Source organism: Gossypium hirsutum, chromosome D12 (genome assembly GCF_007990345.1).
Source record: "Gossypium hirsutum isolate 1008001.06 chromosome D12, Gossypium_hirsutum_v2.1, whole genome shotgun sequence".
Classification (NCBI taxonomy): domain Eukaryota; kingdom Viridiplantae; phylum Streptophyta; class Magnoliopsida; order Malvales; family Malvaceae; genus Gossypium; species Gossypium hirsutum.
In genome coordinates, this window is record NC_053448.1 from 3,483,416 (window position 1) to 3,505,787 (window position 22,372).

The 22,372-nt window shown below is 32.0% G+C and overlaps 1 protein-coding gene across 4 annotated transcripts; it reads left to right on the forward strand.

Annotated features, from left to right (window-relative positions):
• Positions 1–6,087: 6,087 nt before the first annotated feature.
• On the forward strand, positions 6,088–13,568 carry LOC107953416 (uncharacterized). 4 transcript variants are annotated; one of them, XM_016888722.2, is made up of 16 exons: positions 6,088–6,434; positions 6,765–7,167; positions 7,259–7,436; positions 7,518–7,657; positions 8,010–8,853; positions 9,041–9,141; positions 9,314–9,458; positions 9,539–9,607; positions 9,686–9,731; positions 10,806–11,125; positions 11,207–11,278; positions 11,661–11,740; positions 12,075–12,210; positions 12,483–12,681; positions 12,939–13,021; positions 13,151–13,568. In XM_016888722.2, exons 1-16 carry the CDS (start codon positions 6,335–6,337, stop codon positions 13,277–13,279), a joined length of 3,045 nt encoding a protein of 1,014 aa, XP_016744211.2. In that variant the 5' UTR covers positions 6,088–6,334; the 3' UTR covers positions 13,280–13,568. The 4 variants fall into 4 exon arrangements, with proteins under 4 accessions (XP_016744211.2, XP_016744210.2, XP_040964170.1 ...); XM_016888721.2 differs by having other exon boundaries at positions 10,806–11,278; XM_041108236.1 differs by having other exon boundaries at positions 10,806–11,278; positions 12,078–12,210.
• The last annotated feature ends 8,804 nt before the right edge of the window (positions 13,569–22,372 follow it).

Below are 22,372 nucleotides of genomic sequence, written 5' to 3' on the forward strand. Positions count from 1 at the left end.
TGTCGTAACCTTTCCTTTATATCATTGCTTACACGAACTATGAAGTGGGCCTGCTCACACAAGTTGTGGGTCAGAATGTAAGCTACACGATACTACTCACACGAGTTGTGGAGAATCCATAACAAATATAGGACCTCAGCCATCGGTAAGACATTCAAGACCAGCACTCGAAATATGAAATCCCTAATGACATGTCATTTGTATCCTAAGAATTCCTAAGGTTTAACCGGGACTCAATATTCGTCTACTCATCATAACATTGATACATTGTATATTAATCCATTTACATCAAAACAACATAATAATCATTCAATTTAAACAACATTAAAGCAATTACAGTTCATACGAACTTACCTTGATAATCAAGGCATAAAAATAAAGTCGAGTTAATCCAATGGTTTAGCTTTTCCTCGATTTAGATTTGATTGTGGTTTATCTTGATCTAAATAAATAATTTCATTCAATTTAGTGCTTCTAGAATTCAATTCAATCCATAATTCATATTTATGCAAAATTATGAATTTTCCCCTAACATTTTAACTTTTCGTAAGTTAGTCCTTAAGCTTATAATTTGGATTTTAACCATTTTAATCCTCCATATAGGCTAACCAAATTTCATAGGGACTTATACCAACTCATTTAAGCCAACATTTCATAATTTTAACATGAAATTTTACAAATTTCTCAAATAAATCCCTAAATACATGAAACCCTTAACAAAACTTGTTTATTTTTCAACAAAGATAAATAATCCATCAACTAACATCAAAACCTATTAAAAAAATTCATGGAAAGTCCTTTAACCTTTAATAGTTTTGCAAATTAACCCCTGGGTTAGCTAGATTAAGCTAAAACGGACTCAAAAACATAAAAATCATTAAAAATTGGGATTAAATTCACTTACATGCATCAAGGAAGCTTGACCGATTATCTCATCCTCTTCAATGAATATTTTAAGGTTTAAAAACAAAAAATGAAGATGATACCATCTTTGTTTTATGTTTTATTATTTAGTTTTTCTTTTATTTACCAATTTACTACTTTAACCTTTAAAAACTATCAAATTTTCATTTAAACCATGTCCATGCATATCCACTAACCCTTTAATTGGTATGTTTACCATCTTAGTCTATTAACATTCCTTTCCATAGCCATTTAACCCTTTTAACAAATGGAACTCAACTTTTTCACCTGTTACGATTTAGCCTTTTTTACTTAATTTACTATGTAAACTTCAAAATTTCTTAACAAAGTTTTATTACGACCTTACTATAATCCCATAAACATTAAAATAATAATAAAATAATAACTCACTCATCGAAATTGTGGTCCCAAAACCACTATTTTCAACATTACTGAAAACAGGCTATTACAGTTGCGGCACAAGATTTATTTGGTCTCTAAAATTACCAACATCAACAGAAACCATAACATCGAGACTCTTCCTCTTCCAAACAATGAATTTAGATGAGATTCAACCTTATCAACTTGGTGATGGAGAATCAGACGTACTATTCGTAATGGTTGAACTGGCACATAGCAACTTCATCCTCTAGATTGGTTCTTCAGGGTGTTAGATTCCTTCCACATTGTTAAGAAGGGGAACACACCTAGTTGGACTTCCACATAGGTGTATTGACTCTTGTATTGGTACCAGTTGTTCAATTTATCGATGGTGTGCCAACGCCTTTATGTTGTTGAAAATAGAAAAGTTTCTGTTGACCCTGCTTGAGGGAGAACTAGACAAAATAGATGTTTTGAACACTACTAAGTCATGGCTCCTCTCTCCTTATGCAACAACCTAAAAAGAAAGTCACTAATTGAAAGCAATAACCCTTTACTAGTTGCCTCGATGCTACGCCAAATGAAGTCAAGTCAAGATCCTCATGAACCGTAGATGTAGGGACAAATAAAAACCCAATTTGAAAATTTTCAATGGAAAAGTATATGCCCTTTCCATTCTACCACATCACTTAATGGATTTTTACCATTTTTAATGAAAAAAGTTGTATCATTAATGAGGTTACCAATCTCTTTCAATTTGCAGACTCCCCACATGTCCTCCATGACAGTACAAAAAACCCAATCATTGATTGTAACACCCCTGACCCTCATCCGTTGCCGGAACAAGGTTACGGAGCATTACCAAACTTTTCAGATCAAATACGAACATTTTATATCATTTAACATACATATAAAAAACTAATCATAACCATTCATATTGTCCATTGTATGAGCCATCGAGGTCCAAATTATACATTTAAAATAAATCGGGACTAAACTAGGAATTTAGAGAATTTTTCAAAAAATATAAAAAAATTTCAAAAGAGCAAGGGACATATGCCCGTATGGCCAGGCCATGTGGATATTTTGGGCATTCTATTTCTCAATTTTAAAGATGCAGGGGACATATGGCCAAACCAAACATTCATGTGGTAGGCCGTGTGTCAAACACGGTTGAGACACACGCCTGTGCCTCTGCTCGTGTGGGCGAAAATAGACCATTTCAAGGTCACATTTCTCACCCATCTTGTTTTCAACCTAAACACAACATTTTAACACATCAATAAATCCCAAACCAGCAATCAAAACAAGCGAAAATCATGTTTTTTAAACATAACATAACATCATATATATATACCCAAATACCTAAACTTACCTATTTAATCCATCTAACAAGTCTACTAAAGTTAACCATAAATTGAATATAATAAACCTATAGTATTCACATCAACATCACAAATATGTCTCATTTCCAACCCAACGTGCACATATAAGCAAAATTATAATTATTAATATTTACACAAGACAAACTTTGATTAAATCCACACAAATCCTATACATGCCATATAAACTGTATTGAACGTACAAAAACTACCGGAATAGGCTAGATAGTGTAACTTGATGTGCTGATCCGATCTTCTGACCTCACGAAAATCTACAAAGACATTAAATCACACAAGTAAGCTTAATGAAGCTTAGTAAGTTCGATGGGTTAAACATAAATCTTACTGAACCTACTATAACACATTAATTAAATAAATTCATTCAATGTAAACTCTCTGCCAATCACAACTTCAATCGATGAATGCACTTATTTTAAGTCAATAAACAATATGTCTTTTAATTTCAATTACATAGTCACTTACCAAATCTTCCCAAATCGGAGAACGGCTTACGGATAAGAGTACATCGTTTTCAGAAGCCCAAAGGCTGAACAGAATTTCGTAAGAGCTAAATGAAAACCCATAAGAGTTGAACAGAAGCTTGTAAGAGCTGAATGGAAACTCATATGAGTTAAACGGAAGCTCATAAGAGCTGAACATAAACTCATAAGAGCTGAACAGAAGCTCAAAAGAGCTAAACGGAAACTCATATGAGTTAAACAGAAGCTCGTAAGAGCTAAACGGAAAGTAAAACATGAGAGTTCGAAACAAATGCTGAACCTCAATTTACTTGGGTAATTTGTTGTCATTTTCCTCCAATTTTGTCAATTCGCCAAATCACAAATGTACTCAAATCTCGCGTTCAATCCAAACTGAGTATTAATTTCGATAATATTTTTCCAACGACAATTAAATTCCAACAACATAACATACATATTACCAATCATCAATTTAATATAGATATTAAAGTTTAACCATACAAACTTACCTGGGTTAAATTGTAATATTTGTAAGAGTTCAGAGATTATTCCGCTAATTTTCTTTTTTCACGAATATCTACGAGATTTTGATCTAAAATATAAAATTACTCATTCATTAGCATATATTTCAGTTCCAATCCACTTCACAATTAATACCCCTCAGTTTTTCTAATTTACACAATTACCCCAGCTTTTACAACTTTTGCAATTTAGTCCCTTAACTAATTAGTCTATCAAATGAACTAATTTTTCTTAATTGATAATTTATCTCAATATTCTAGGCTATCATACAGCCCTTGATAAATAGAAATTTAATACCAAACCCTAATATTTAACCTTTTCACAATTTGGTCCTAAAATCAAGATCTAACAAAATCACTTTATAAAAACATCATGCAACTAAATTAAAGCTCTAAATCCATGTTATTTCATCAAAAAATCCAGTATTCATCAATGGAAATTTTCAAAATTCTCAATAAAATCAAAAACTAAGGCAATAGTTAGTTGGACCTGATTGTAAAAGTCTCAAAAGCATAAAAATTTCAAGAAAAAAGGAAAGAATTAAACTCACTTGAAGTAAAAATATAAAAAAATTGAAGAAGAATTTGTCTAGAAACCTTTAATATTTCAATTTGTAGTTTTAATTTTACTTTATTTACTATTTTGCCATTAAATTGGCTATTTTTTTTATTTTCACTACTTATGCCGCCTCAGCCATTTCATTTTGGCTTATTTACTCTTTAAGTACTTCCTATTTACCATTTAAGCCATTTAATGACTATTTCTTTTAATTAACAAGTTTTACACCTTTTTTAATTTAGTCCTTTTTAATTAATTAACTATCAAAACGTTAAAATTTTCTCACAAAGCTTTAATACTACCTTAATGACACTCCGTAAATATTTATAAAAATATTTACGACTCAGTTTATAGAAACGAGGTCTTGATACCTCATTTTCTAAAACCACTTGACCTAAGATTTTGTTACCCGAGCCTAATAATTCATTATAAACTTAAATTACTAATTCAAAAATCTTTCTAAAACCATGTTTGACTCGTAAATACTAAATAATAAAATTTACAAGCTTACTCGTTGGATTTGGTGGTCTTGAACCATTGTTTCCGACACCACTAAAAATCGAGCTGTTACATTGATGGTAGAGATATCATCCTTTTAATTCTTCTCCTTTCCTTTGTTAGACTTTGTCAATAGACCTACCGTTGATGCAAAGAAAACACGGCACGGGCAAAAATAGAGAAAATTCAAGCAATGATAGAGAATGAAATAAAAACTTATAAAAAAAAAGGACTTTGATGAACTTGAAAGACAAAAGGAACAAGTTGGAAAATAAGAACACTTGGAAATGTAGACACTTAAGAAAATCGGAAGAAAAGTTCCCCTCAAAGATCCTTAAAACCTTTATTTATAAAAAATGAACCAAGTTGGTGAAACAACAGAAAAGAAATAAGTGATAAAGAGCCCTCGAAGCAATTCAATTGTTGGCCAATAAAATGGTGCTATATCAAAAGATAACAATCACACCTATTAAAAGATGTCGTTTCAAAAATTTGAAATTAGTGTCGAAGTAGTCATTAGACTTCACCATCGATATTTTAAATGACAACAATATCCATTTTCACCAAAAAAATGACGACATCCCATCACCCCAGTGTCATAGTCTTCGAGAAGTTCATTTTGTAAACCTTTTATACTCCTACGCCTAAGTACCTCCCATGCCTCTCGTACATGAGCACCTAACACCATTATAGATGCAGTTATGAAAAGAGTATTGTTGCGATGCCACTAAGAACACATCAAATGTAATCTCATTAATATTTCCAACTTCTTTAGCCCATCAACCTCGAAGTGGGTCACGTTCATACAATACTCTAATCTAAGCTTAGTTAGACTCTACCAATGAGGTAGTAATGGAATACGAGGATCACTCCAAGCGCTCTCCTATCTATAAACACCCCTTTTCCCAAGAAGAGAATGATCAAGTCAGCAAACATGATATCCATGTTTTGCTCGAGTGCAACCTTAACTCCCTCGAGTCACCATTTCTAACTACTCTTCGCATCACCTATGATACAAACTGCCTTCTTTCTAATAACATAATTATTAAAACAGCAATTAATTTTTTTATAATATTATTTTATAATTCATTTTACACAAATATTTTCAAATGATAAAAATATAAAAATATTAATCCACGACCGCGGATAAGACTGAATGGTGGGAGTATTTTATAATGACGACGTAGACATATAAAATATTACCCATGTCATGTGAAAAGTCATCCTTAGCCAGAGACATACGATAACATTTCGGATAAAAATAAAAGCAGTCAAGTTTCTTACGTGTCAACATTTGAGACGATCATAATCTCCTAAACATTTGTTCCCTTTTCCCACGCATCTTATTGCTGTCTAACTAAACTACCAAACCATATTTCTATATAAATTAAGCACAACCAAATTCCACATACTCTGTTTTACCCTTCTCATATTTATTTGAAATTTCAATTTCAACAACCGCTGAAGCTTAGATGATCCAAGAATATATCCATATATGCATGAGAAGAAGATTGGATTTTTTGATTTCTCTGTTTCCCTCTTCAATGTTTAAAAAGATTTAATAATTTGAATTCCGGAATCCTTAGGGAAGAAAGAAACAAAAGCTGGATAATGAAGCCAATGGAGACAATACAGGATCTGATCGACGAAGCCAAAGTACGTACACTTTGGTTGGCCATGGTTATCTTTATCGTCACTTATTTCTTGTCTCGTAAGTTAATTGATAATATTCCAAAAAAATAATTATTTGTTTTATGTTGTTTCTCTTTCAGATATTTAAATTGTATTTTTTAATATATGATTCTTTGATTTTACATCATTTGGATACTTCTTGGAAGTTTTTCGGACGATTCCAAAGTATTAGGAATCAATTAAACATTTTATTTTGCATTTCTGTTGATTGATCATTTTTTGGTTTTCCATTACTATTTTGTGTTTATGTAGTTTCATTTCTGCATTTATGAATTGATTATAAGTAATTTTTTGAAGTTTCAGGAGTACTCTGTTGTTTTTAATCTTCTTCTTTTGTTAATTTGTGCAGATACAAGTACGTCAATGTGGATGAATTTACCTATAGCAGTTATTATTGTTTCCACATTCAGAGTTATAGCTAATGAGGTTGAGTTCAAATGGAAAGTTAAATCAGTTCATCCCCGAACCTATTTATCTCATTTGGAGAGGAAACAGTTGTCTGTGAATGATTCCCGCCTTTCTAGCTCACCGCCTCCACCCAAGTGGAAGCAGAAGATTGATTCTCCTATAGTTGAGGCTGCTCTCAATGAATTTATTGATAAAATACTTAGGGATTTTGTCATTAATTTGTGGTATTCGGAGATAACTCAAGATAGAGAAGCCCCTGAGTTGATACGTGCATTGATTTTGGATGCTATTGCTGAAATAACTGAAAGGGTGAAAGAGATAAACCTTGTTGATTTGCTTACAAGGTGGGTTTTTAGTTTAAGAAGGTTTATCAGCTCTAAACATATTTCACGCTTTTAAAGCTCAAGGCTTTCAAATGGTTGTCTAATGTCTCAGGGATATAGTTGATTTGATAGGAGATCACTTGGATCTTTTTAGAAGAAACCAAGCTGCAATAGGTGTTGATGTTATGGCAACATTATCATCCGAGGAGAGGGATAAAAGATTGAAACACCACCTTATGGTTTCTGGAGAGCTTCATCCTGCATTGCTTTCATCAGAGAGTGAGTACAAGGTGTGAGTGGAGTGTTCTGATGAAAACACATTTTGCCTTTGCATTTCAGGGGTTGCTTTTGTTTATTTTTATTTTTTTCAGGTTATTCAGCAGCTTTTTGGCGGAGTTTTAGCAGTAGTATTGAGACCTCGAGAAGCTCAATGTCCTTTGGTTCGAACTATTGCTCGTGAGATTGTAACTTGCTTGGTAGTGCTACCTCTTTTGAATTTGGCAAGCCCTCGGTAAGTTTTCAAGCTTTAACTTCAAGATAGCAAAAAACGTAATTCGTACTGTACTTAAAATTGCCATTCCGTTTAACTGAGTTAGCCTAAACTTTTAGGTTAAGAATTTTGGTGTTAATTGGAAATGCATTTTTTTAGTGTTTATTTGGTTCTTAAATAGAGTGGAATGGTTTGCGTTTATACAACTCGATTAAATTCTTACCCTTGACCACTGTATGTAAAACCAATGGGTGGAGAATGTTTAGAAGGTTACCCATGATGAACTTCAAGCACTTTGTTTTAACTTAGTATATACTTTCCTCTGTTAATAAAGAATCCTTATTCTATCCCTTTTCCCTATATGTTTTGTTAGGTATATCAATGAAGTGATTGAATATGTTCTACTTGCCATTAAAGAAGATTTGAATAAGATCGTGGCAGGTTTTGATCAGTCTTCAGTGGGAGTACGTGATGATGGTTCTATGACATGCAAAACACCGTCCTTGAATAGTCAAGAAACTGATTTAAATTTGGCTAGAATTGACAATCAGAAAGAAACATATCCAGTTTGTAACAGATATGAGGAAGAACCAGTGCACCATAAACCAGCTGATTGGGCTCGAAAATTAGAGGCAGCAACTCAGAGAAGAACTGAAGTTCTTGCTCCTGAAAATCTTGAAAACATGTGGACAAAAGGAAGAAACTACAAAAAGAAGGAGAGCAAATATGTAAAAACAGGATATCAAGAATCTATTCCTAAAGGTTCTGAGACAAAGAGTGGTGTACTGATGGGGAATTCAGTAAATGATTTCTCTAGAAACAAGACCAGAACTTCTATGGGAAGCGAAGAGAAAACTATGACGCAACTAGAGCATGGCTCGAGTCTTGACACCCAGTCATGTGATGATAACATGATAGACACAAAGTTAGCTAAGTCATCATCATTTGAAGGAGATCGTCATGTTAATACATTTAAAAATGTTAGTGAGAAAGCTGCTGATGGAAATAAAATTAGGCTTAAGAGATCCAGTAGTACCTCTGATTTGAAAGTTGGAACTGATACAAAGAAGGCACTTAGTGTAGATGTTGAAGGGCCTATTATTTCAGAATGCTATGGCCCTGATTTTGACAGGCATAGTGAAGAATATGGGGGTAAGATTGCCTCAAATATAGTACTTCGCAATGAGGGGCCACATATTCCCAAGCTTAGGTGTCGGGTAAGCATTCCTGTCAATAGTGCTGCTAGTTATGCAAATTTGAAATTTGCACTGCTAGCTGAATCAAGGTGTGACATGGGATATAAATTAAAATAGTTCTTGAGCTTGGTCGTGTTGATTGTTTTCACGGTCACTCTCATTTCTCTTATCTATAACTAGATTTGCTATTTTCTGTCTATCTCTGCAGGTTATTGGAGCATACTTTGAGAAACTTGCATCAAAATCATTTGCAGTTTATTCAATTTCTGTGACTGATGCGGAAAACAGAACTTGGTTTGTCAATAGAAGGTCTCGCCCAACTTAAAAAAGAAAAAAAAAACCACAATGTCCCTCTTGATATTTTAAAGTCTTTAAAGTTTAAACCACAATGTATTGATCTCAAGAGAACAAATGAAGCTCTGAGAATTTGATTTATTTCTTCTTTAATGGTTAATCTTGTCTCTCTCTTTTTAATCTGCAGATACAGAAATTTTGAACGGTTGCATCGACATCTGAAAGAAATTCCCAATTATTCATTACATTTGCCCCCCAAAAGGATATTTTCATCAAGCACAGAGGATGCTTTTGTTCATCAGCGGTGCATTCATCTTGACAAATATCTGCAAGTAATTTATGTCCTAGTCTTTCATTTTTTTAGGATGGTTACTTTTGAACCTGTTTCTTCAACTAAGCCACCTCTTTACAGGATCTGTTGTCTATACCCAATGTGGCTGAACAGCATGAAGTGTGGGATTTTTTAAGTGTTTCCTCAAAGGTGCGTGTCTTCTTGGAATTGGGTGCTCCCTTATTTTCTACGGCCAACACTAATTGTGCTTGTAATTTTCTTTTGAAGAATTACTCTTTCGGAAAATCCTCATCAGTGATGAAAACCCTTGCAGGTATGTTGTTTCTGTTCTTGGTTATTATGCCATCCTTACTATTTATGCTCTGGTTTCTGGCTGCCAGTTGCACTTTGTGGTTTTACTACTTCAAAACACAAGATCTTCTAGAAATCTTCTTAAAAAAAATCAATAAGCTAATGATACTCCAAGTGGGCATCAATAAGTTTAGGAATTCAATCATATGCTTCATCTTTCAGTCTGTCATTCAGTTGTCTGGTAGATGATGTTTAGCTATACTATTGATGCCACCTTTTACGCTGATGGATTTTACCCATACCAGCTTTCAGAGATTTACACATTTTATTGCTTGCTTAATATTAGTTGATCTCCAGATTTCTTATGAATACTTTATCATCCTTTCTCAGTTACATTGTGTTCAGTTCATTTGATTACTCTGGCCTTTTCCTTCTGCTATGATTTTGCTTTTCTGTAATACCGTGCAGTATCTTTATTTCCATCCTTTTTGGTTTATTTTGTTAATTTTACCATTTTCTTTTAATTGGGAGTGAAGAAAGGAACCTGACTCTTTGAGCAGGTATTTTGCACCTACTTTTGAGCTAGTTGTCTGGTTCTCCATTTTACTTGTTAAGATGATTTACTTTACTTTTAAGTGAATTCTAAACAAAAATAATCAATTTGTGTTTGTTTTTCTCCTTACACATTTTCTGTGTACTTGTGCTTAAGCTTGGTATTAGTTCTTTTTGTTGCCGTTCTTTTTTTTCTTTCTTTTTTTCTATTTTCTCAATTATATTTAACAAACAGTTCTATTTATTCCTGCATATATCTTCTAGACCCAAGCATCATTACGAACTCCTAAATATGTCATCAATATTGGAACATGTATTCTTATTGATAATCCTTCATATGTGTAAGCATCACATACTTTTCGCCCTCATCTTAGAATGGTAAATGATGAGTATCTATCCTATATCCAGTTTTCTTAAAATCATGCATGGTTTATTTACTTATCGGTTTGACTCGTCTGTTTTTTTTTTTTTTTTTGTGTGTGCATAAACGGCATTTTTTATTCTATTAATTGCTGATATTTTGAATTCTCTTTTCTATTGACAGTCAGTGTGGATGATGCTGTAGATGATATTGTACGCCAATTTAGGGGAGTATCAGATGGCTTAATGCGCAAAGTAGTTGGTTCATCCTCTCCCCCTAGTGAAGCCTCTTCTTCAGCCACCGGCAGGACGCTGTCATGGAATGCAGATGAGATTGCTAAAGACATTTCAAAGCATTATAACTTAGACACGGTACATAGTGCTTCTGACAATGAAGATGGTAACAAAGATGGGGACCATGGTTATGTGGATGATGGATCATATTCACAAGGTCTTGATATGCATTTGGACAATGAGTTGAACTCAAAGAATTTGCCGCCACTGGTAATAGAGCGTGGTCGGGAGTCTGTTAATTTAATTTATGAGAAACATAATTTAGGTGTGAAAACTGAACCGTTTGGCCAGGGTGGATCTCCTAAGGTAAAAATATCAGCAACCTCCAGCCATTTGGAGGATCCAGTTGGAATGCCCCCCGAGGTATTATGCTTTATCTCTGTTTTATTTACTGTAAAGCTTTTAGTGTTCCTTTGTCACCAATACTCAGTTTATGTTCCCTTGGAAGCAACTCCTCCAAATTGAAAACTTTTCAAATTTGTTAATAAATTTTGGGATTGCTTTCATAAGAATCTTAACCAAAAGCGAGCATCATTATTAGAAAATCACTCTTGGTTTGTTGCACAAACCCTCTAGCTGCTGCACCTTTTTCTTTGGTGTCTGCTTGGCTGTAAGTCTGTAACCCACCCCTATTATCAGTTATCTTTTGTTTGAATAGTTAGTTTAGTTAGCACACTCAATTTAATGTAGAACATTTTTTTCTGTTTTGGAATTTTGAATGATTATTTAATTGATTTTTGTGCAGTGGACACCGCCTAATGTGAGCGTACCTTTGCTGAATCTAGTTGATAAGGTGTTTCAGCTTAAGAGAAGAGGCTGGCTAAGGTGAGTGAATTTTATAATTCCATATTGTGAAATTAATCAATTGCTAAAATGTTGTATTTCTCGTCAGTAATATAATCTGGAAAGATGAGAATGATATGGTACCTTGTACTTTGGTGTTACTAATATTTTTTGCCTGTCATTTCAATTACTTGGTTGTTTGAATGATCAATTACTGCTTCCAAGGTTTTTTGTTGTGTCCTTTTAGAAGGTGGTAACTCTCTCGTCTTTCAGACTATGTCATCCTATTAACTTTATTAGCATATTATGGGGTTTTAAAATGACTTATTTCCAGAATAAATTGGCATAAACAATGAAAATGTTTTCATTGATGCAGAAGACAGGTCTTTTGGATATCTAAGCAAATATTACAGCTGGTGATGGAGGATGCCATCGATGACTGGCTCTTGCGCCAGATATATTGGCTTCGGAAGGAGGAAACCATTACCCTAGGGATTCGATGGATTCAAGATGTAAGGGCTGAACACACTAGAAAATTGTAATTTAAGTTTGAGTTTAAGTGATAACTGGCTCAGCATCTGGTGCTGTAAAAGCACGAGTTTTTGTCATAAATCAGTGTGTGCACTTACTAGATCTGGCTAAAATTGATGTCTTTAACCTGAAATCAGTCTCTGAATGATAACTGTGTCAGGTTGAGGCTCAGTTCACAGCTGTAGCCCAATCTCGAGATCAACCAACCTAGTCAATGTGTTCTGTTTCTTCTAATTTTCTCTTCTTCTCCCAGCTCTTGTGGCCAGGTGGTAAATTCTTTAGAGCAATTGGGGACATTCACAGCAAATTTGATAATAGTAATCTCAACCAGACACCTATACCTCTGCTCAGCTTCAGCCAATTTGGTGGGAGTAATGCCTCTAAACCTGGGTCCTTTGAGCAACAACTTGAGGCTACTCGTAGAGCAAGCGACATCAAAAAAATGCTTTTTGGTGAGTATGTGTTATGTGTTATTAAAATCTTGTCTGATCAGGCATGACTTTTTGGATCGATATTTTACATGCCTGCAATTCATTGCTTTTGGTTTAATTTCTTGGTCCATAGTTCATTGATTATAATTTTAATTTTTTTAATTTTTTCTGTTCTTATATCTAGTTTATGATATCGTAGGCATTGAACTTTTTTGATCATAAAAATACTTGATGATCAATTTATTTATATGTCATGTATTTCCCCTGGATTCTGTCAGATGGACCCCCAGCAACATTAGTTGGCCTGATTGGATATAAGCAATACCGACGGTGTGCAAGAGACATTTACTATTTCACTCAGGTGGAATTTTATCCTTTTTTTCCCCACGTACTAGAATAAGTGTATGATGTAGATATTATTCTCTTAGTTCCATTCTATTTCCGCTTTTCATACTTGTAATTACATGTACGTGTCATTTTTGCGTTGCAGTCTGCTATATGTATCAAGCAACTTGCTTATGCAATCTTAGAACGACTACTTATATCAGTGTTCCCTGAGCTACGGGATCTTGTGATGGACCTTCATGCGAAGAACATATCAACATTGCATAGAAAGTAGAAACTTCTTATTTCTGGTTCTGCTAAAGAATACCATGACAGGTAAGTGTTTCAAGGAACTTGAAGAGTCATGCCACCATTAGTTTCAGTGATATTATTATTCACTATGTTTAAGAAATAGATCGTCTGTATAGAATCGGATCTTATACTTTTATCATTTTTTTAAACTCTAACAGCAGCCACTCGGTAGGACATTAAAGAAACACAGTGAAGTGAAATTAGTTAGATGTCTGTATAAAAATGATTCCTCCATATTTCAATCTTCTTTTATCCCATATTAGTTTGATGAATGTAGGTTTCATGCTTCTTTACATTTTTTTACTAATCATTTTTAATTTAATTTTAGAATTTATTCATATACATAATTTTAACATATAATTCTCTACATACCTATAAAATATATTAGTTTTAATGATAGGCTGTGTGTGTAATTTTATCAATTCATAATATTGTAAATTAATTTATTTTTTTATAAAAATGTAATTAAAATCATTTTTATTATTTTATATTAATATAAAATTTCAAATTTAATTCCAAAATATAAAAAGAATTTTACAAAAAAATTAAAGCGTAATATCAATAAAAAATGAATATATATTTTTTCTATTTAATTTTTTGTTTGCATTTACAAGTTAATTAAGATATGAATATTATAAAATTTTATATTGCCATAAATTTAAAAACATATAATTGTAAGCTAATTTTTTAACATTGTAAATTTTAATATAAATATATTCTCAACCAACTATTACAAAGAAAATAGTAATATTTATAAATTATATGATTTTTTTTCTTAATTATTAAGTTTTTTCCCGTAATTAATAGGTTATATAAGCTTTCATAATTGTAATTACAAAATTTACTGCGATATTATACTATCAATTATTTATTTTTATGTTATATAACGTTTACAATTATTTTATCAATAATATCTTTAATTATATTATATATTATTTATTACCATATTTATCTTTATTTCATTAATTAATTACAAATTATTATTATTATTTATAACTCTTCTTTAACGTTTAAATAAAAAAAAATACACTCGAATTTATTTACAAAATATTATTATTAAATATTAACTAATTTGTTATGACATCATACTAGTTCCTAAAATTATTAAAATAAGTACTATGTTATCAATCATTTCTAAACATCTCACTTTTGTGCCAACTTTAATAAAATTTTCAAAATATATTAATAAATTTTTATCTTGATGAATTAAATATTAAGTATTATATTACAACGTTTAAAGTATAATTACACATTTGTATTATATAAATATTAAGACATGTAATCAATAATATCTTTTAAGGATAAAGCAACATTTAATCTTCAAATTTAATAAAATTTTATGCGTTGGCCTAATAATTAAGGTGTTTACTGCTTTAAGTGTGATTTGGGTTCGAGTCGCAAATCTTTGAATAACAACTTTTTTCAACAAATAATTTAGTCTATTTTTATAACATTGTAATGAGGTGATGATGTGATTATGAAATTGTGTCACATCATCACTTATTTTTCTTTAAAAATTTATATGAAATTTTAAAAATCTAAAATATATATAATTAAAAACTATAAAAAAATTAGGGATATATATAAAACATTCTCATGGAAGTAACAAACATAGCCATCCTGTAGTGAGGAAATGAGTCCTTGGTTGGCCTGCTGAACTAGTGAGAGCATATAAATAATGTGTAGCTAATGCATCTTGGACGGCAAAAATATAAAGGCATAAAATGTAACCAAAATATATATAAAGGCTTAAAGTATCTCATCTAATAAAACCCTACAACCACTTCATATCTAATGACTGAAGACCTCCGAAAATATGCTTAAAGCGCCATGAACATCCTTGCTATCCAATCCCTGGGTTAGTCTAGCATCATCTATCAACTGATACGAGTTTAGGGTGTAAATTAATTGCTATTCTTAGTAGTACCATCATCATGCGATCTGAAAATAAATTTAAATCATAAAATATAATAATTCAACTTTATTTGATATCTACTACTTGCTTATCCGGTAAATTTATATTTTACATTGAAAAAGGATTGAATTTAGTTTTTTTTAAATCAAATTCATATAGTTCCTTTGTTTCTTTACTTGTACCAAATCTATATTTTTTGCATTCAAGACATCAATTATACTTTAAACTCTAATATCATATGCTTTTCATTTCACATCTAATATTTATTATTATTATTTTATAATTTTTTAAATATTATAACAAATTAAAACAAACTATTAGAACTGAAATTCTGAATAAAATCATTTTGATAATCAAAATTGTTTCAAGTGAATCAATTTATGTACAATTGATGGTATACAAGTAAATTTAAGAAAAAATGTAATCAAGTGAATTATATAATTAATTGTAAAATCATTATTGAATCGGTAGATATATGAATGTAATGATATTGTGGAGGTGTACAAGTAATTTTAAGAGTATTTATTAAGGTTGTTGGAATCGGATTAAGACACAATCGGGGTTTTAGTTCGGAGAGAGGGATTAGATCAGTTGACTTGTCAATCAGTATGAATTGAGCTAAAAAAAATCAATTGAACCAATGGTCGAATTGATTTTCGCTATTTTTAAATATATTTTTATTTTTTGAGTTTTTAATAATTTGTTTAATTGAATCGGATGAACCAGTCGAATTGAGAACCAATGGTTAGATAAGATTCAAACCAAACTATCATCCAAAGTAACAACATATATTAACACTTATGTACATATCATAACCGAATCCATAAACAATTAAAAGACCATCAATTCTATAGTAGGATAATATGGTCTTCGAGTTAATCCGATCGAATGGTTCCACAAATCAACAATCCACAGAGAGAAGAAAAAACAACAGGTAAACATACATCGTGAATGCTTAAAAAATACATATAAAATTTACCTTTATTTGAATTCGTATTATTTATCTAAGTTTTTACATGATAACTTTAATCCTTTCTCGAAACAAATCATTACAAATTCAAAGTACAACAAGACAAAGCAAAGCAATTAATGATGCATGAAAGCATGGAACCGAACAACTAAAATTTGTAAATACAAACACCAACTAAGACTACAATAATTAAGTAGACATTTATATACATAGGGAATTGGAAATTATACCATATTTTTTCACTTGCAATGAGGTGTGAGCCTCTAATGCTGTTGACCCATCGAATTTATGTACCTTTGTACCCGAATCCCCAGTTGATCTCCATTGGCATCATGCACCTCCCACTCTCTGTTTCGTATTACGTTTCACAAACTCAACCCATCCTTTACTGAGGACAGGCTTGGGGTGGCCCTCATTTTTCCCAGTGTACAGTCGAAAGGTCCACATCTTCGTACCCTTGTCCCTCACCTCTAAATCCATCATCTGTCTCCCTTCCTCTACTTTCAAGTGGTCCCTCGTTGTAGCTGTTGGAAATGATAACCTAACCCTAACATCTGTGCGACTAATATCTTTGAGCAAATCTCCATTCCCAATGGTTCCAAAGTGAACAACAAGTTGGTTAATTTCTCAGAGTTTGCCATTCACTTGTCAATTTGACAACAATTTATAGCTTGCATCAGCCGTTCAGCCGGCCTTTCCCATTTCACTGGCAACTGCAAATTTAGTTGAAATAAAAAATAATTAAACCCTAACATCAGCCGTTAGTTTTTGACAACACGAATGGATGAATTTTTAAATAGAAATGACCGATTTGCTCTTTGGTTTAACGTTTAGGGACTAAATTGCTAATTTTTTTAATAAAAAGGGATAAAATGTAATCTAACTCTAGTATAAGCATCTCCATGGTACTCTTACCCTTTACTCCACTTTATATTTCTTTAAGATCAAGTATACACTCACTTTTTTCTTTTAGTCTATGATACAAATGAGATTGCAGTTAGTCAATTAAATCTGGAGTAAAGGTAAAGAATTTGTGTTCAAATATTTAAATTTTTGAACAAATTTTACCTCTCCCCTTATAAAAAATATATATAATTTACGGATAAAAAAAATTATTCTATTAAATTTAGATATTAAATTTATTGAATATCATCTATTTATCTTTTTAGTCCTCTTCATCCCCCTCTCAATCTTAACTTTTTCTATCAAATTTCATAGGTTTAACTAACAACTTATAGTTATGATTTTCATATATACATAAAACGATTATTCTTTAATCAAAAATGAGATTTAGCATGCGATTGACTCTTTTTTCTCTTTAAAGAAAATCATGCAATTGAGCTTTGAGTACGTATTGAGAAAGGGGAAGTTTCAATAGGCAGGCTCTTGTCTAGTTTGTTTTATACATTATGCATGGAATGGGAGGGGCTGGGAGGGGAGACTAATCTTGTTTAAAGCCCCGACACAGATACGATCCCAAAGCTAAGCCCCAAGGAAGAAATCAATTGGTGGTGCTTGCTTTTAGTTCAGCCACATGTATTTGTATAGCAAGAATTATATAAAATATTACTACTATAAATATTTATATTTTATATTTTTGTTATATAATATATTTTTATATAATTTGGTATTTAAGTTTTGATATTTTTTTAATGTAACACCGGTGTCATTTTTTGTTCAGTTTAATATTTGTATCTGATAAAAATTATATATTTTAGTGAAGGTAACAATGCAAACATTTTAGTGTTTAATTCAGGTTTTAGAGTTGATTTAATGAAAATTTATAGTTAGCTAATAATATTAGCAATTAACTTTCATCAAATCAACCCTAAATTCGAATCAAATTACATTCATCGAACTGTATTTGACAAATTAAATATAAAAATTAAACAAATTCACAATTAACACTAAATTTATTTTAATAATAATATCATGAAAATTTTAAACTTAATAACATTTGTAGTTAACTTTCATCAAATCAACCCTGAAACCCGAATCAAACAATAAAAAAGTTAACATTGTTACTTTTAGGTACCAAAATTGATAACTTTTGTCAAATACTAGTGTCAAAATATGTATTAAGCCAAAACAATTTATAGCATTACAAGAAATCGGCATCTACTATGCAAATCTACTACCAAATAATATATTAAGCATGTTGTTTTTCATATAATGCAAATTTAACTGATTAAAAAGAATTTTAATTTACGTCAGGAGTGAAGTTAGAAAAAAAATTTGGGTCGAAATTAACCATATGAATAATTACAAAAATGTGTAAATCTAATGTAATTTTACGTTCCCTTATATATAAAATATAATATTAAATCCTCCTCCTTATCAGCTAACTTCTCTTCATTCACCATCAACAAACTTCTCATATCAACTGTAAACTCTTTCTCCTCACCTACAAACATTTAGGGGTGTGCAAAATTCGGGTAAAACCGAAAAAATTCGGTTAACCGACCGAATTCGGTTAATCAATCGGTTAACCGAATTTTTTCGGTCGGGGGTCGGTTAATTATTTTTTAATTTTTTGGTTAACCATTAATTCGGTTCGAAACCGGTCGGTTAACCGAATTTTTTCGGTTTAACTGAAAAAATTAATAAATAAAATTATAATATATAAATAGGCCCACTATTCACCTAAACCCAATCCAAACCCAAGTATTCAACCCAACCCAATTAGCAACCCAATCCAATCATAAAAATTGCAAATAATTTAATAAATAAAAATAAAATTCTAAAACTAAAACTAAAGTCTAAAAGTCTAAAAATAATTTAATTATGTAGTGGTTCAATTTGGTTAATTCGGTTAATTCGGGTAATCCGATTAATTCGGTTAATTCGGTTAATTTTTAACCAAAAATAAAAAATATATAATTTTTGGTTAATTCGGTTAACCGACCGAATTAACCGAAAAAATTTCGGTCGGTTAATTTTTTTTGAAAAAATTTCGGTTCGGTTAACGATTAAAAATTTTGAAAGGTCGGTTAATTCAGTTAATGTTATTTCGGGTCGATTAACCGAATAAACACCCCTACAAACATCTCCTCATTGGTAGTATGCTTTTATTTAGAATCAAACACAGCAAAATCCTGCTCTATGTAATCCCTACTTTTGATCTTCAACAGAAAAATTCTGCCTCACACAACTCAAACTTATGCTCTTCAATAGTAAAACCTTGCTTCGCTCAATTAGTTCCTTAAGTTGGCTCCCATTTAAGTGGTAGATCCCAATCCCCCGAGGGATTGACTTCACATATTTACTCCCTCATAATTGGTAGAGCTCAATCCCTCCATGGATGCAATCACACTAACTTAGTTCTTGCATAAGTCCATCAATGGATACAAAGAAATCCCTCAAGGGATATAATTATGCCACACAAATTGGTTTTCACAAAATTCCATCAAGGGATCCTATTCTGCCAAAACGAATTAGAGGTTGGTTAAGCACAAAAGCCCTTAGGGGATACAATAATGCTAAATAACTTGGCTTCAACAAAAATCCTTCACGAGATACAATAACGCAACAAAAAATTGATTTTCATAAAATCAATCATAGAGTCTGTTTGAGAAAAAAATCATTCAAAGGAAATAATTACATCAAATAAATCAATGTCCTTCAAAGGACATGAAGTGATGCAACTAAATTTTCGATGTTCTGCACAAAATTGTTTACAAAATTTTACTCCGGTAGAATTGATTAAGCACAAATTCCTCAGGAGTTGCAACAAAATTCATGATGCTTTCTACGTCAACTCAACTAGCAATATATTTTTGTTTATCTTGTCCTTCACTTGGTCACTTTATCACTAACCTCATATCTAAAAGAGACTATTATTGTTGTACCAACCTACTATGCTAGTGGATGTGGATGGTGGAGGGTAGTGTCGAATTTAAGGGCTTATTTAAAGTAATTAATGTCTAAAATAAATAAATTTTAAATTTTTTAAAAAAAACCTTGAATTATTTAAAGCAATTAATTGCTTAATTAAGAACATGGCCGATAGTGCCAGCAAAAGTAAAAATAAGTGCGAAAGCCCATCGAACTGAGAAAGATATTTTTATTTTCAGGTTAAAATATGCAATCAGTCTTTGTAGTCTTTCAAAATTCGAAATTTACTTTCTATATTTTCATTTTCAGGATATAGTCCTTTTATTTTCAAAATTTTAAAATTTAGGTCCAATTGTTAACACTATTAATTTTTCGCTATATTTATTGGTGTGATATTTTGAAATAAAAAAATTCACTTAGTAGCCATATAACTAAAAAAATCAACATTGTAATAAACCTGAATTTAGCAAAATGATGTTAACAATGTTACCTAAATTTTGAAATTTAAAAAAAAGTAGAGAAATTGATTTCTTAGAAATAAAAGTATAGAGACTAAATCTCAAATTTGGGAAGAGTACAGGGACTTGTGACAAATTTAACCTTTTTTATGGAATTACAGGCCAACTGAAAGTCAACCCAAACATATCCGCAGTTTGCGTACGACCAATCTTTGAATTCCAATGTTGTCGAACGATGATGCTACTGATATTGTTTTAATTAGAAGTTGTTGAATCAGCAAGAATCTTTGACTTGACTCACAAATTCAGCTTGGTTTTTCTACTACTTTCAGTTAATCACCACACTACAAGGATTAATGATAATTTACTAAGCACCCAGAAAGTGAAGGACTCTCAAATCATTCAATTATGTCCCTTCATAACAGAAACCGAGTTTTTCTTGAATAGCAGAAAAAACTTTGATGAAAAGATGGAAATTTTCTTTTCTTTTCACACACTCACAAAAAAACTAAGCTACAATTCTTTGTTATATATAGAAGTTCTCCTCTTCACTTCAATTTTACACAATGTCCCTGAAACTCTGTCGTCGTCCTTGTAAAAAGCGACAATATCACCTGAACGGAGTTTTTTACTATTCACAAATTGAATCCAATCTGTTTCAATAGCTAGTCTATCCGCAGCCCCATTTCGTTTCTTGCAACGGAAGTTCCATAAGATCTCGACATCATCCATAACCTGGAACGTGATTCCATTTTCATAGCTCCCTTCGAACCGTGGTAAAGCAGGTAAGCAATCAATTGGCAAAATCAGTCTTCTCTCCACCTCGATTCTTGTCAGAGCTCTTGCGAATAGCTGCATGGCTATATTTTATTGATTTCAGCTGCTGCTGCTGGATTTGTATTTAGAGAGGGGCAAGAAAATATGAGACTTTGAGAAGCATTATATATTAGTGGGGGAGAAGGATTTGAGGTGAGACTTTGGATTTTGTAAAGCACGTTAAAGCATGTCCAGTCTTTATGCACACACTATAAAGTTTTATTTGTTAAATTATTACTCGCTCACTGTTTTGGTTTTGTTAGAAAGCTACAGTTGAAGCACCTTTTCTGTCGCGATGCAACGCATATGATATATTCTCGCACGTCTCATGCTCATGACAGTCGACAGATTCACTTGCTAGATTGCACTACTTATGCTCCGCTTCTTGTTGCTTTTTCAAACTCAAAACTACTTTTCTAAATCATATGTAACATCAAACAGATTTTTTTTTTGCTATTTTATCAATTGAACCAAAAATAAAATATTTACAACAATGACCTAAGTTCAAAAATAATCATCAAAATGACCTGAAATAATAATGAAATTGGGTTGTGGCACCCCATAGTCGGCATCCACATAAAATTTCCCCCAATCATTACCTCATGATTATTGCAGACGTTAAAGAAATAATTTTTTTGTTGCGGCCATGCAATGGCCAACACCCGTGTATTTTTTTTCAAATTGTATCATACTAGTATACATATTATACCAGTATTAAAAAAAATTTGGAGGTGCCGTGAAATAGGTGATTGGCACCCCTTTTACAGTTAAAAAACTAATTTTGGGGGGGGGGGTTTGGCCACCCCATGGCCAACACTCCTTTTCCGGTGTAAAATTTTTTTTGGGGGTGTTGTGGAACAGGTGCCCAGCACCCCTTTTTAAGCATTCAAATTTTTTTCTTAGGGTGCCGTGTACAGGTGGCCGACGCCCCTTTATCTGTATAAAAAAAATGTGTTGGGTGCCGTGTAGTAGGTGGTTGACACCTCTTTGTTAGAATTCAAAAAAATTTCTTTTGGGGTGTCGTGTACCAAGTGGCCAACACCCCATTTGTATTTTTAAAAAAATATTTTTTTATAAATACAG

Coding starts and splice junctions, on each gene's coding strand:
- LOC107953416 (XM_016888721.2), top strand. CDS start 6,335: ATGAAGCCAATGGAGACAATACAGGATCTGATCGACGAAGCCAAAGTA. Junction 7,437..7,517: donor CATCAGAGAGTGAGTACAAG/GTGTGAGTGGAG, acceptor TATTTTTTTCAG/GTTATTCAGCAGCTTTTTGG. Junction 12,682..12,938: donor CATCAAAAAAATGCTTTTTG/GTGAGTATGTGT, acceptor GGATTCTGTCAG/ATGGACCCCCAGCAACATTA.